Raw genomic sequence first — 15,440 nt, forward strand, 5'->3', positions numbered from 1 at the left:
AAGAAAAATAACGTCACGGAAAAACCCCTTTTCGTATTCCTACAAAGATGTAAAAAGAAGCTAGGTCCTCTTTGATAAAAGGCCTTTGCCCTGTCCTTATCTACCTAGATCAGGGAGGAGAGCCTAGATCTAAGAATTCCTATTGTAAGCAGCGTGGACACGCGGGGAAATTTTGTTGATTCACGCGTTCTTGGTATTAGGGGGCCCCCTTTTTTATTTTAAGATACTGCGCTCTTTACTGATTTCGAAAAAACTGGTTTAAATTGTACTTAAATTCACACTGTTTGATCGATCACTGATATTTTCTGGTGTCCCATTTTTTTCCCACCATTTAGAAGAACTTGAAAAATCTGATTTTGGTCCAACTCCTGACTCTATCTTAAGGCGATTAATTGCTTTGAATTCAGTGTTAAAAACTCTACAACTTGGGATCAAGATTTTTTTAAATTTATTCATATACTTGGCATAATTCGATTTCCAGCTTTCCAAACTGTTTAATACACGTCTCATTAAAATTTCAAGATATTTGATCCAGTAGAAGCGAAATTAGGGCCAAAAAACAGGTTCTCTTTAAAAATGTCGCCTTTGAAATTTTACCTCTACATTCTTCGATCCTATGTGATACGCGAGTTTACATTGAAAAAATTTTCTTTGAACGGGCTTCTATAGCGCGTGGAGCAAGCGTGATCGAGTGGCCTATGAGTAGGCTAACTAGGGTTAACGGGTCGGAGCAATTTTTAGCTCGTCTTTAACAGTAGTTCTCCAAGTCACCACTATGGGTTGATGAATAAGGCGATCAATTCCATTAGAAAGACTACGTTAAGTGTAATTATTTTGAGGTAAAGTCACAGTTCGTGGGGTATTCGAGATACGTAAATTTAAGGCATATACAAGTATAATCATAAATAATTAGCTTCACTTATGGGTCTGGAATGGGTTTATTCTGGCACAATCAAAAGCAGGCTGAGGATTTTGACAAATACGTAACTTAAAACAGATAATTTTTCATAATCTTCAGTCCTCTTTTATGTTGCGCCGGTTTTCAGTTAATAGAGTAGTAAAAGTTTAATGAATTATTCCATTTTACAGCCATGGTATTGAGGGCGAAGCATACCCTATGCATAAGGGCATGATGAACAGAGCCAGAGCAGCAAGATTTCCAACAGGACCTTTACCTGAGACTCCCAGGGACTTGGCTGAATTCTTGGAAGGAGAACGAGGGGTTCCATTTAGAAACGATTTGACGGGCAATCAATTTTTTAAAGTTTTCTTACCTATATTTAACTCTATTGTTTTTGTTTCATTTTTCATGTCTCAACGACCTTTGGTGGAGAATGCAATGGACGCAATTTTCGTAGATGGGACGTTTAAGGTCCCTCAAATGTTTGCTCAACTCGTGACGATTCACTTTGCCTCGCTCAACCCGGATGGTAATGCCCGGAGCCACGTAAGTTTCTATTTAGAATACTTGCAGTTAATACAACGCTTTAGGAGAAGCATCTTCGCACCAGCGAATGCTTCCACCCTTTCTAAGCTATTGTTAATTTCATCGACCATCTGATACAATTCTTTCTTGAGATGAATGATTTCAACTTTGAAATGAACAAAAATGTATCGCATTTCATTTCTGTTAGGTTTTTGGTTGGATTTATGCATTGATGACCAGCAAAGCAGAAGCCGCATATGATGAGCTTTTTGGATACATACAGCGAGAATATCCATTGCTCAACCCGCGTCATATTATGACTGATTTTGAAATGGGACTTCAAAATTGTCTTGGACGACATTTCCCAGGTGCTCGTCTTGGCGGATGCTGGTTTCATTTCTCACAGGTGAGCGCCTTGGTTTAGTTTTCTAATTGGAATTTTAGTGTTCCGTTTTATAAAGATTCTTGTGAACTGCTTCTGAAAGAAACGTTTTGTATACTGTCTCGGAACTCTTTTCATAAAACCTATGTTGCTTTACATTTTGTAATAAATACGCTATCTCATTAACAGGCCATCTTCCGAAGGGTGAAAACAGCTCCTCTAGTGGCTCTCTACAATTATAACCCTGTTTTACGAGACCCTTATCAACAACAAAGAGCTGATCAAGCAAGAGGGGTAATAAAAATGATCATGGCACTTCCGCTGTTGCCGGAACATCAAATTCAAGTTGGTTTGAACCACGTTGCAGCAAAAATCAACCAGCAACATTTGGTTTGTATTTCTTGCATTGGCAGTTATTTTCCATTCGCCTTCGACTGTTTAAACTACAGGTGGTGACTAATTTGGTAGTAATCAGCCGGGGGTACACATAGCGCGTGCCGCGAGTGTTTCGTTGGCAGGAAGCGTTGCTTCAATTTAACAGTGAAATCTGAATCTATTGATTTTTAAAACCATTTATATTCGAATTCATTGCAGTTAAATCATCCAGAGATCCAAGCTCTTCATACCTTAATACGTTACGTCCAGGATTATTGGATTAATATTGTAGGAATCGGGAGATTGTCTGTCCATGGGCTGGAAAGAAGGACAAACAACGATGTGGAAGCGTTTCATTCCCAGCTTAACAAAATATTTTCCACTAATCAACCAAATATTTGGGCTTATTTAGGTTTGTATATTTTACGGAAACGGAAACACGCATAGATCCCTTGTTTCAGTTTCTAAAAAGGATTATTTTCAGAAAACTTAATACTAGTGGAAAATAGCCATAAAAGCGACTATGTTAATGCTGTGGACTTTGGGCGTAGAATAAGACAATATCCTAGCAAGATATATGCAACTAATAACAGGTAAGCAATAATTATTTGATATCTTAAACATTTAGGTGAAAACTCAGAAAGCACTAGGTTCTAAAAATGCACATTTTTAGAAATATTCTACAAGCAACGAGAGAACTGGACGGACAACGGATAACTGTGGAACAATTTTTAAGCAGGGCAAAGCATTTTGTTAATCCCCGCGTTAATGAAGCCCGAAATGAAAATCCTGCCCCGCATGACGTTCACCCTCCTCATGCCCTTCAGGTCCTGCATGTTGCGCCCCCTCCGCATGCCCTTCAGGCCCCGAATGCCGATCAGGTCCTGCATGTTGCGCCCCCTCCGCATGCCCTTCAGGCCCCGAATGCCGATCAGGTCCTGCATGTTGCGCCCCCTCCGCATGCCCTTCAGGCCCCGAATGCCGATCAGGTCCTGCATGTTGCGCCCCCTCCGCATGCCCTTCAGGCCCCGAATGCCGATCAGGTCCTGCATGTTGTGCCCCCTCCGCATGTCCTTCAGGCCCCGAATGCCGATCAGGTCCTGCATGTTGCGCCACCTCCGAATGCCAATCAGGTCCTGCATGTTGCGCCCCCTCCGCATGTCCTTCAGGCCCCGAATGCCGATCAGGTCCTGCATGTTGAGCTCCCTCCGCACGCCCTTCAGGCCCCGAATGCCAATCAGGTCCTGCATGTTGCGCCACCTCCGCATGTCGTCCCCCCTCTGCATGCCGATCAGGCCCTACATGTTGCGCCCCCTCCGCATGTTGTCCCCCCTCTACATGCCGTTCCCCGTCCGCCCAATGCTCAGGTCCCGGAAGATGATCAAGCCAGAAGATTGGTGTGGCTACGAGTGGTCGTCAATGGAAGGAGAATTATCGCACGTGTCTTAAGACAAGGACCAAATCAATAGCTAACTTAATTAGAAAAAACAAACAACGGTCCATTTATTTGTGGCCGAAGTTATTATTATTATTATTATTAGTTTATTAGCGCTCGTTGTGTGTACATTTTTGTTTTCTTTTTCAATAATTCACTGTCCTACGCCACATAAGCTGAGATGCTTGTTCGTGGCAGGGCTTATTACAAAATAAATAATTAAAGACTTTGTGGAGCATACATTGTTATGTTACTGATTATACATATTTTCAATTCCTATTTCTATGGGAGAGATTCGGAAAACATTTTAAGATTTTAACATAAGGTTTAGTTGTGATAATCCTTTAGTAATTAGCCATATTTTAATTAGGTTTTTGAAAACATTATAATCCTCAATATGTTTAGTGTCTGTATTTAATAGGTTAAATAATTTAGGGCCTAAGTGCAAGGCGTATCTTTGACCTATAGTTTTATATGTTCGTTCACTAAAAAGATTACCTTCTGAGATAAACCGCGTATTATAATTAAGTTGAGGGATTAGTCTTCTTTTGTTTTTAAAGGTATACAGTAAAATATTTTTTGCATATAATTGTTTTACAGAGAAGATTTTAAATTCATTATACAATAGTTGTCTTGGGTTTAAGTTATCCTTTTTTAAGCATATAGGGTACGTATGATTTTCCTCTGTATTACTTACAAGGGATCGATTAAGTTATCGTAGGCACCTCCCCATCCCAATAATCCTTAAGAAATAACCGATTGAATCAGGGCATAGTATATGGTTCTTATCCAAGTTATATCTAAAAAATTCCGAACAGCACAGAACTTCCTAAAACTCATCCTTAACTTGTTCTTAACATTATTTATTTGATAATTCCATTTTAAGTTAGAGTCAAGTGTAATTCCTAAGTACTTAATCTTATCCGTTTTCTCTAGCTTAAAACATTTCCTATTACATGGCTGTGATACCTTGCAAACGTTATCTGAGTGAATTATTAAATTATCAATGAGTATAGGCGTGGAGGAAAAACACATGAATTTCTTTTTCTCAATGTTCAGTGTTAGGATGTCTAGGTCTAACTGAGATGTTACTTTATTAATGTCTTCTTGGGCTTTGAGGAATGCCTCGTCCCAATCGGGACCTTCAACTAGCAGGGTGGTATCATCTGCGAAGGATATTATTTTTCCATCGATTGCAAGGTTACATAAATCATTTATGTATATAAGGAATAAGATGGGACCAAGTACAGTTCCCTGTGGTACACCAAATCGTATAGGTAACGGGCTACTCTGTACATCTCCAATTTTAACTACTGCTTTTCTATCTAACAAATAACTCTCAAACAATTCTAAAGCAACACCTCTGATTCCTGCTCTCTCTAATTTATCTAACAAAATGGGGTGCGAGACGGTGTCAAAGGCCTTTTTTATGTCCAAGAATATCCCAATTAATCTTTTGTTTTTGCCTACCGCACCGTATATTAGCTCAGTAGCCTCAACAACAGCGTCAGCTGTACTTAGATTTTTCATAAAGCCATACTGATTTTCTGATAAATAATTCGACTGTTCTAAAAACTGGGATAGTTGGTTTTTTATAATCTTTTCGAAATTTTTGAGATGTTACTGAGTAATGATATGGGTCTGTAGTTTTGTAAATCAGTTTTTTTCCTGATTTGTGTATTGGTATGATTATGGCCCTTTTAAAGATATCTGGAAACACCCCTGTGCCTAATGATAGGGTTTTTTTTTTTTTTTTTTCCCCTTTCCATTAGTGCGTTAGCTGGAGGGCTTTATGCACCAGGTAGAGTGATAGGAAGAGATGATCGGTAACCTCTAAGGGAGTGGTCGAGCATGAGGAGGCGATAGCCTTCCGTATGTGATTAATCAGGGGAAGATATGAGGTTTACTTGGGAGGTGACGGAAGGGAAGTTGGGGTCAAGTCACCTCCGGCGGACACGGGGAGGTCAGTTCCTGTAGGGTAGAAGGTCTGACAGTGTCGTATTCCCTCAAACTTTGTCACCCAGAAGCTTGGTTCACATGAGTGCGCCACACTCCCGACTCTAATGATAGGTTTATAATATGTGCCAGTGGTTTAATGATAAACTTGCTGACAGCATCCCACAGCCTTGGAGTTTTTTTAATGAATTAATTACATTAACGATATCGAAAGGGGTCACTGGGATAAAAAATACACTTCGTGGATTTTTGGTATACTGCGTTATCGTCGCTGTTCGGCTAGCTTAGATCCTATTTGACTAAAATAGTTATTGAACGAATTAGCCACCTCTTTTGGTAAGCACTTATTTATTTATTTATTTATTATTACATCTAAGCACTCTAGTTTGGGGAAAGTGTGAGGCTGTTTGGGATTAATGCTCCGTCTATCGTAATTTCCGATATATGGGCCAATTCGAAAATTTCATGGGGTAAGCCAACAAAAAGGAGCCAGGTTGGGGTTAATTTGACTGTCGTTCTGATACAAAATTGCTTTCTATAGGATGGGATTCTAGTTTCTACCTAAGTGCAGCAAGAAAGAACTGAGGAAAAATTACGCTAGCGCAACGAGCATTTCTTCTAGTTTTTCCATTATCAGTGATTTTGAAAAAAGCGGCCAAGAACAAACGTTGAAAGAAAAATAACAAGTATGGCTCCATCTGTCATGCCTTAATCTATATTTATTCCTTTTACCTAGTTTAAACAAAAACTTAATTCCTCAAAATATTTCATCTAATATATTTACTATGAATTAAATAAACATACAATAATTTACTTTTCGATTAAATATTATATGTAAGATGTTTCCATGCCTTAAATTACAGGTTAAAAAGGACTCCAATTCGTAGCCTACGTGATTCGAGAAGTGATTATTTTACCACGAACCTTGGCTCCCGTGTTTACAGGTAGTTTAACGAGAGGTCTCTGCTTGGAAGATTAATGTTATATATTTAATTTAATGCTTCCCTCCTTGCTTTTCCAGCCTACATACCATTTTCCAGCCTACATACCATTTTCCAGCCGACATACCATTTTCCAGCCGACATACCATTTTCCAGCCTACATACCATTTTCCAGCCTACATACCATTTTCCAGCCGACATACCATTTTCCAGCCGACATACCATTTTCCAGCCTACATACCATTTTCCAGCCTACATACCATTTTCCAGCCTACATACCATTTTCCAGCCTACATACCATTTTCCAGCCTACATACCATTTTCCAGCCTACATACCATTTTCCAGCCTACATACCATTTTCCAGCCAACAGACCTTTTGCTAAATTCGTTTTAGTTGGCCTTTAGATACTCAACCGGGAATGGGGATACGCTTTTGCTCCACCCATGCCCCGCCCAAATTCCCTTTTTAAGAGGGTACCCATTTTTCTCTAATGAAATTTTCCTACTGCTGGTAGTTTATAGGAGGGGCCTAATAAGTTGGCCTTCTGGTCCCGTGGCCTTATGGTCCACGATGGTTGGTTGGCCCTACGATTTGTTGGCCTTTCGGTATTTCACCATTGGAGAGAATGATGAAAGCGGATGTTATTCTGACGTCTACCGGAAGTCCGCTTTCCCGCGAACAGGAAAGTGGCGGGAAATTTATAAAATAGGGAGTCGGCACTAGTGTTATTTTCTCGTAGAATCAAATAGAGCCGAAAGTAGTAATCCGCCGCCTCTTCCCTCCAACAAGGAAAGACGGTCATATTTTTGTTAACAGAGTAAAAATTAACGTTTTATTTACGCTAATTCTACATGATAATAGAGCTCTAAAATCGTGATACATTTAACAGAGAAACAAAATTGGAAAAATAATTAAAATAAGAATTATTTTTTAACATTCTTAGATTTAAATACGTTTAAATATTTAAGTGTTTGTTATATTATTTTTAGATTGTTATTAATTTTTATTATTATTAAATTTTATTATTTACAAATGACGCTGGAAGCTCACCCTTGAATTAACGGGATCTCTTATTGCATTAATCGCGCAATTAGATTCGTTACGCATTTTTGATTAAATAGAGAATAGTCCTTAACTTCAATGACATTGAAATAAATAAATGAAATAAAATAAAACTATAAGTGACCTTTAGAAATTGGTCACGTGGCTCGCTCAAAGACGAGGCTTGACCTTAATTTCGTTGTAAATTAAGTATAAGCTTAAATAAAAGAGTCCCCCGGTTTGGAAAATATCATTTTTGACAAATTGGCTCGGTCATTCGAAACTTAACGGTTCCTCTTTCAGTCCACGTAATATAAAGGCAATTTTAGGCAAGCGTAGATAAACAAAAGTCCAGCCGTGACCAGAACCAAATCGTTAAAGGTTTTGGGGGCGGAGTTGCAACCGTCGGATTCGCAAAAACACATATGACCAGCCCCTCTCGATTCTAACATGCACACGTGGTCGACTAAAAACAAATTGATTTGTAGACTAGTCGTACACGTTCTTCTGACAGTTTCATTGGCTAGAAAATAAATCAAAATGAGAGTCATTTTTCCGAGGTATACCCGGCCCGGGGGGGGGGCTGCTTTTCCCGGGAACACTTCAACAGGCGCTGCTAGAAAATACGCGGGCTATTTTGCCACGCCGCGTGCTCGCGACGGAGTCATTTAAGCCTAACTTATTTAATAATTAGACAAAAACGAGTTTTGCTTCGCAGTCCTTAAAAAACTGCATTTACACAATGCTTGGTGACACTTTTTCAAACCCATAAAAGGGGGGGGGGCAAAAAACTAGAAATTATTATATGTATTGCAATTTGAAATTAAGTTTAATTGATATGGGAAATTTGGTTTTAATCGCGTAGTTCAAACATGTGTTATGATTAAAAATTTTACAACAAAAACGGGTATAAATGTGGCGGAGTTTCGAGATAATTGAGCTTAGATTTTCACGTACGAAATTGTATAGAATATGTTCTCGTAAAAACTTATCCGTGTAAAATAATTAAGGCGAACAAATACAAAATGAGCTTTTAGCATTTTAATTTTTCTGGGTGGAACAGAACACTTATTTAGTACGGGCAAAGGCAGGGCAATATAATAATAATAGGCCTAATAGTAGTAATAAATTTCGTTTCGTCCGACGTTTATGAATTCCACCATTACGATAAAAATTTATTATTTTTATTAAAAAAAAATATTTATTTTCAAAATTCCCGTTAAACTTGTCTCTAAGGCGAAGGCCTAAATCATCAACTTCTTATAGGGTTTTACGGTCAACTAACAATATTTCCAAATATATACTCCGCACGGGTATTCCCCGATATTCGGAAGGGAAGGCGCGCACGCGCTTCGGCACCTTTGAGCTTTGAAATCTGGGCGCAAGCGCGGTGGGGTTTCCCAGCTGCGAGGCTCTCGGCTAAACTTCAAGGATGCCGCTTTAACAGTACAGAAACTACATACCAACGGGTTGGGAACCACCCTCACGAGGGGTTTCCCCAAGAATGTAGCATTCCCCAGACAGGCACAATAGAAGCCGACATTTTGGAGAATGCGGAAAACTGGTACCGGAAACAGACGCGATAGAATGCGGAAAGATTACGTAACACTTCCTTTTTAGCTCCATCCATAATTGTATCGTCATGAGTGACTTATAATTTAACGCCCAGACCGAACCGCTTTACTTAGGAAGTTGAAATTTCGCAGGGACGTTATTCTTAACTAGTAGATGATCATTAAGAAATATTTTTGAAATCCGCCGCCACCTTGAAAAATGGAGGCCATCTCTACCCTAGTTGCTATTGACGTTAATCGCGTAGTACTTATTAAGTATATGATTTAACTAACCTTTAGCCCAATAGACGCGCGACAATTCTGACCAGAGATTTTTAGAAACGCCTCATTTATACCCGTTTTTGTTGTAAAATATCTAATCATAACAAATGTTTGAAACAACGCGATTAAAACCAAATTTCCCATATCGATTAAACTTAATTTCAAACTGCAATACGTATAATAATTTCTAATTTCTGCCCCCCCCCCTTTGTGCGTGGGTTTGAAAAAGTGTCACCAAGCATTGTGTATAAATGCAGTTTTTTAAGGACTGCGAAGTTCAACTTAACTTTACATTACGAGAAATGAGATACTATACCTTTTCAGCCTTTACTTGTGCTGTAAAGTTAGGTTGTTAAAAACGTATACCCCTTTGGTCGCTAAACCTTAGGTCTAACTCGCGAAAAATTATCCACCTCGTAATGTTAAGAGATTAACATTACGATTTCGGATTGAGTGTAAATAGAAAATCCCTGACGGTATTTTCTCAATACGTACGTGTTCCGACTTTTCCCACGATTTTGACGCAGCATCCTTGACAAGGTTTCAAGGGTGGCTGGTCAATATGCGAAACGCTACAAACGCAAAACGAGAAGATGAAACGTGATAGATTTTACTTTTAGGTCGGCATTAGGCCTATTACAACATGTACCTGGTGTTAAAAGGATCGGCGCATCGGCTATCGAGGCCGCTTTCGCATTCGTAACATTGCACAGTTTGAACTTCAAAACGTAATAAGGGTTAATTAATTAACGTATAATTTTAAGGAGACTAATTAACTTACACAAGCATTCTTCTTCGGCGTACACGACGTAGATGCCGAATAGACAAAACGCTATTAGAAATTAGAAGCATTTAAATTAGATATATTTTTATTTTGGCGGGAAAAACGGGCTAAACGCCGTCGCGGTAAACGTACAAACGTTAGCTTAAAATAGATCTCTAAAAATAACACCAAACTTCTGGCGAAAATGAGGTCGCCTTTTAAAAACCAAATATAAGTCAAAAATAATGCTTCTTCAATTCGGTTATTTATTTTCAATTTCTCAAAGATGGTTTTTGGTTGACCCTTGAGCTAGGTACCGGTACTCTCTAAAACCTACCTACATTTTACGTTAGCTCCCCCCCCCGGGGAATGCCGGGATAGTTTAGCGTGATTATGTAAGTGTAATAATAAACTTTGACTCACCGGAAAACAAATAAAACAGCCTAATATCCAAATATAACATTTAGTCCGAGGATTAGGGCGGTAACGTTTGAAAACGGTTACCCAGATCGATACTACTGCTCCCTTGATTATATTTTACGACGACCACGATATGACGTAATGTAGACGCTTTCTGATTATTTCTCCTTTTCTTTCGATAGAGTTTCTGCCTTTAATGACTGGATTACATTTCGAGCACCGCGGCCCTTTCTCGTCTTTTCTTTCGTTAACGTAAAGACGGGATATTTCCAGAAATTAATAATTTGATTACAAAGGGGAAAACCCTTCGACTCGGTGATCGGGTGGCTTTGCTGCAATGGCCCGGTGCTGCAAGGTGTTTCCCGCGCACGCTCACTTCGAGATACGATACCAGGGACTCGGGACGCGGCTCCCCACCCTCCCCACCAGCGTCTTTTTCGCGGGAATTATTCTCTAAAACCTGGTTGGCGGCACTGCCATCGCCTGCCCAGAGAACGTTTACGAACGTCGCTGACTCGATCACGCGCTCAGCGACTTCAGCGCGTGATCGAGTGGGCTATGGTTGTAACCCCGAGTATTTACAATCTCTATAGAGAGCTTTCAGTTGGAGGAGGAGCTGAGTCTCATGACCTAATTTACGCTGCCATATTGGTGGTGGGTTTAAACTGCGGGAATGAAGCTGAGACCACCCAACCAATATGGCTACCAGAACAGCGCCGGTAAGACTTGGGAGGGTGTGACGTACTACTAACCCATCTGAAAGCTCTCTATGGGAAAGGCCGTTCTGACAAAAGGGAATTTACTAGGTAGAAAGCGAGCGGCTCAAGGGCTATAGCGCTTACTTCTAGCTGAATATGGAGATAACAGTTCTGACCCCCGTAACGTCACACCCTGTTCAATCTCTTACTGGAGTTTCATCCCCCCTAACGATTGGAAACAGTATTCTACGCGCAAAAATGCCAACCAGAGGGGGGGGGGGCTGCGTGACGTCAGAGTATCTCTTCCCCCTAGCCAGTTGTTAGACTATTTGTTATCGTTACCATATTTCAGCTACTGTCAAACGAAGTTCTGAGTCACACTTGACTGTAGAATTAAGAAAGAGAAAATGTGACTTCACTTACCCGACCCGTGCGTCTTTTTGCAAAGCGATGACTCGGACCTCGTTTCTGGAATAATAATAGTAATAAATAAGCGAGAAACACAAATTTTAAAAATTAAATCGCTTTTATTTGTTTTGGAAATGATGGCTTTTTGTTTCTCGGTTAATCCGCGCCTCCATAATTTGCTATTCGGGTTGTTTTTGATCCAATTATTACGTTTTAACGGGAGAGATTTGTGTGCCGTAAATGCAAAAATAAAATATTTCCTATTTGTTTCTCGTTTTTCTTCCCGTGGTACTTCATTCATTTTGCGAAATTTCAAAAATTGTCTTCCCCCGACAACATCGTAATATTTAACGACTAATTTTAGGAATAGATTTTTAGAAAAATGTCCCTTTTTTTTCTTCCAATTAAATACTATATAAATTTATTTCTCTTTATAATTAATTTTTTTTATCTAAAAATTAAAAATTTTCTTTCAATTTTAAAAACTAATTTTGTACCCAAAAATTTAAAATTTAACCAACAACGATGGATCTCTAATATGGCACTGTAAAAATTTTGACCTTCCAATTTTAATTAAAGGGTTAAGCCAACTCGTACCGTCAACCAATCTTCTACGGGTAGACGTCCGGCGTTAGGGGAAGAGTTGGCGTTACCCCCGTATTGAACGTATACGCGAACGCCAAAACTTTCCCCCTCAAAAATATCAAAAAATGTCTTCGTTTTTGACGTTCGCGTACGAGTTCAGTTCGGTAAAAAAAGAAATATTTAGGAGATGAAAGGATGCCTTCTCCATACAAACGGGAATGCCGGTAGACGTCTGACGTTCGCGTTTGAAGTGTTAGTACGCGTGCGCCGAGAAGATATCGTTTAATCTTTCTAAATATTAAAATTTCGCCGCTTCTTTTTTATTGTATAAAATTTCTTAATTTTTTCCTAAAATTAGTTTTAAATAAAAGCCATTTAAATTGACCAACCAACTTTCCTTATCAGAAGTTAATAACTGGCGTCTCCGGAAGTAAGTAACTTCCGATCATTTGTTTGTTTCGACTACGGTGGAGAGTGGTGCTTTCAAAAATGTTCCACTAATTAATGATAAAGTTCAATCAACGAATTAAAAAGAGTTAACGATGGTGCGATTCTATAGAATTATTTACGTATAAAAATGTTTCGCTTCGTTTTTTGTTTTTATATCAATCTCGTTAAATTCGTTTTTAAAAATTAACATTCAACAATTATATTTAACTATAATTAACAAAAATAGATCTATTTCTATAGAAATCCGAAAAAGCTTAAATATATTATTAATTATTATTATTATTATTATTTTTAAAACGTTTAACATTTAAATTATAATTAAACACGTACGTAAAACGTTTAACCGATATAATGACGTCATGTCTCTCTGCGTGGTTATTAACACGGTGTATTAAATAACTACGCGTAAATCAACTAAAATAATTATAATTTTTTTTTTAAATTTGTGCATATAATTGGTTTTTCTTTGTTTTATTATTTCCTTCCGGGGGTTGTTTCTTCTTAATTAATTAATTAATTCTAAATGTTTTAATTGAATGTAGCAGCACCATTAACACAGCACGGCTACGTTATTTTTTTAATTATCTATTTTCCCTAAATTTGTGTGTTGATCTATAATTCTAGTCTTTAATTTCTTTCATTAATATATATTTTTAAAGACTATATTGTTCATTTCACTAAACGCGAAACTTCTTCTTATTTTAATTATTTTATTATAACCTACGTGTTTGTTTTGTTTGTTTGTTGGGTTGTTTTTAACCTGTTTTAATCGCGTTTTAATTTTTAAGTATTTTTATAATATATTTATTTATTTATTTCCAAGCTCACTTAATTTCTTCCTAAACCTTTGCATTTTTTAATTTAATTTCTAAATATTAATTATTTTTTATCTCCATTTATGATAAATTTAATTTCTTTCCTACAAACAATTAATTAATTTAATGACTCTAGACCTAATAAAAATGTTCCGAAATATTTCTCGGTTTCTTTGTCAATATATTTTGTATATAATAGTTCTTAAAATTAAATCCGATTTAATTATAATTAATTTTAATCGGATATTAATTTTTTTTTTCTGTTCGCGCGATTTATTTTCATCCAAATATATTTTTCTCGTTCTAATATTTTTTTAACGACCGCATCACGTGATCAACAATTTTCCCGAATGAAGCTAAATTAAATATTTATTTATTTATTTTATAATATTTTTTTTTTCTGAAGGCCACGTTAACAACTGGGATTATTTCTTAGTTTAATTAAAAATTAAAATTAAAAAATATATTTAAAACTTATAAAAGGCGTTTATTAGTATTTTTAAGTTTAACCTTTTAGGCTTAAATATATTTTTAAATTTTCGTTTCCGCGAGTGTGTTTTTTTAATATTAAAATAAAGGCTTTCGAGTGATTGCTGAATTCGCTGACGACTAAAAAGGTCTCTCGGGGGTTCAAAGGTCATCTTATTAGTAGAAATCTTAATAAAAATAATAATAAAAGAAGATCGCCGCCCCTAATTTCAAATAAACCTTAACGAGTGCATAGCTTTTAATTCTTTTTCAACAGTTATTAATTATTAACTATTATACTATAATATTATTGACGTTTTTCCTCCTATTATATAGAGCTCTATTATATATTCCAATTAATTTAATTATTGCTAAGTTTATTTATTTTTTAATTAAAGAATCCCTACAACTTGAAAAGAATTTCATTACCAACTTAATTTACGCTTTTAACAACTATTGGTAAAATGAAAATCTTTCTTAATTAATTAATTTAAATCTATATTAAAATTAAATAAAATTAAGTAAAATAAAGAATAGAAAAAAATGAATTTCTTACCATCTTTTCTCTATACAGTTTTGGGTCTATATATTTTTGTTAGTTTAGATCTTACAGACTTTTAATTTGGTCCGCTGACGTCACGCGTTGCGTTGTATTGCCGGTAGTTGCGTGTGTCCCCCCCTCTCTCCTCAAAGTCCGTTTTTATTTCAGCCGGTCGCGTTGTTGAAATGTCCATACAAAAATGTGTCGCGATCTGAAAAAAGTGGGCTCTCCCCGAGGAGTGTCGTTGGTGTCACGTGATGTAGGAGGAGGGGGTGGAGGAGGAAGGGGGATGAGGTTGGGGGGGGGGGAGGGAAAATGGTTATAATTCTTGCGGGGGTCTGATTTCGTTGGAGGGCACTCGCGTGACGTGAAAGATGGTTTCGGCCGGAGTGCTGGATAAAGATTGGTAAAAGGTCTCGGATCGGTGGATGGTGTTTTCGTTGCTGGGGGGTCCCAATTCCATGCGCGGGAAGCAACTCTCGGATTTGGGTCGAGGCAAATGTTTCAGGACGCCGCCGTGCGCCACGGACAGCGTGTTCTTGTCCGGGGCCGAGTCGTCGCTCGAGCCCGGACTCTGGGCCGACTGCAAGAGGGCCGTCACGGCGTTCAAGTCGCTCTGCAAGTCTTCGCGTTGACTGACGATACTCGGGTTCTTGCCGATTTTGTTCAGACGTTCGGCGGCGATCGACTCCATCGTTCGACGCATAACGGGGTAGATGTCCAGCACCGCGTTAAAATGCTCGACAGAGAGCGAGAAGAGGTTGCAATAGGTTTCCGCCCGGACCGACGCCACTCGACGGGCGTTGGTCAGCAAACATATCTCTGCTCAGAGACATTGGGAACCCATTACGCCACGGTGGTGGACACTTAAGAATAAAGGAAAGGGAAAGGGGAGAGGG

General features: G+C 38.2%; 3 protein-coding genes and 1 long non-coding RNA gene across 8 annotated transcripts in view; 1 reads left to right on the plus strand and 3 right to left on the minus strand.

The window, feature by feature from the left end:
* Positions 1-645: 645 nt before the first annotated feature.
* Positions 646-7,127, minus strand: LOC149609886 (uncharacterized). Of its 2 annotated transcripts, none has more exons than XR_016376940.1 (3): positions 6,389-7,127; positions 1,966-2,647; positions 646-1,901 (listed from the first exon to the last, which is right to left on the minus strand). It is a non-coding gene; the product is annotated as an uncharacterized LOC149609886 (long non-coding RNA). The 2 variants fall into 2 exon arrangements; XR_016376939.1 differs by having other exon boundaries at positions 646-1,904.
* LOC149609887 (uncharacterized) lies at positions 699-3,858 on the plus strand. Its single transcript, XM_089860085.1, has 7 exons — positions 699-839; positions 1,090-1,447; positions 1,635-1,832; positions 1,998-2,198; positions 2,403-2,595; positions 2,668-2,776; positions 2,857-3,858. The coding sequence occupies exons 1-7, from the start codon at positions 784-786 to the stop codon at positions 3,650-3,652; spliced, it is 1,911 nt and encodes a 636-aa protein (XP_089716211.1). The 5' UTR covers positions 699-783; the 3' UTR covers positions 3,653-3,858.
* A 549-nt stretch (positions 7,128-7,676) lies between the features above and the next one.
* qvr (glycosylphosphatidylinositol-anchored protein quiver) lies at positions 7,677-10,769 on the minus strand. 2 transcript variants are annotated; one of them, XM_089860088.1, is made up of 5 exons: positions 10,580-10,769; positions 10,175-10,225; positions 10,043-10,112; positions 9,889-9,965; positions 7,677-8,081 (listed from the first exon to the last, which is right to left on the minus strand). In XM_089860088.1, exons 1-5 carry the CDS (start codon positions 10,617-10,619, stop codon positions 7,858-7,860), a joined length of 462 nt encoding a protein of 153 aa, XP_089716214.1. In that variant the 5' UTR covers positions 10,620-10,769; the 3' UTR covers positions 7,677-7,857. The 2 variants fall into 2 exon arrangements, with proteins under 2 accessions (XP_089716214.1, XP_089716215.1); XM_089860089.1 differs by lacking the exons at positions 9,889-9,965; positions 10,043-10,112; positions 10,175-10,225; positions 10,580-10,769 and adding an exon at positions 9,022-9,497.
* Positions 10,770-11,781: 1,012 nt separating this feature from the next.
* Positions 11,782-15,440, minus strand: part of Ih (hyperpolarization activated cyclic nucleotide gated potassium channel Ih) — a 76,971-nt gene continuing 73,312 nt past the window's right edge. For all 3 annotated transcript variants that reach the window (XM_089860082.1, XM_089860081.1, XM_089860083.1), the window contains one exon: positions 11,782-15,363. In XM_089860082.1, coding sequence (XP_089716208.1) covers positions 14,861-15,363 — 503 coding nt within the window. In that variant the 3' untranslated portion in view covers positions 11,782-14,860. The remainder of the gene's footprint in view (positions 15,364-15,440) is intronic.

This window comes from Phalangium opilio, unplaced genomic scaffold (assembly GCF_054372755.1).
Source record: "Phalangium opilio isolate 3A_F unplaced genomic scaffold, DU_Popi_V2 ptg000344l_1, whole genome shotgun sequence".
In the NCBI taxonomy this organism is placed as follows: Eukaryota; Metazoa; Arthropoda; class Arachnida; order Opiliones; family Phalangiidae; genus Phalangium; species Phalangium opilio.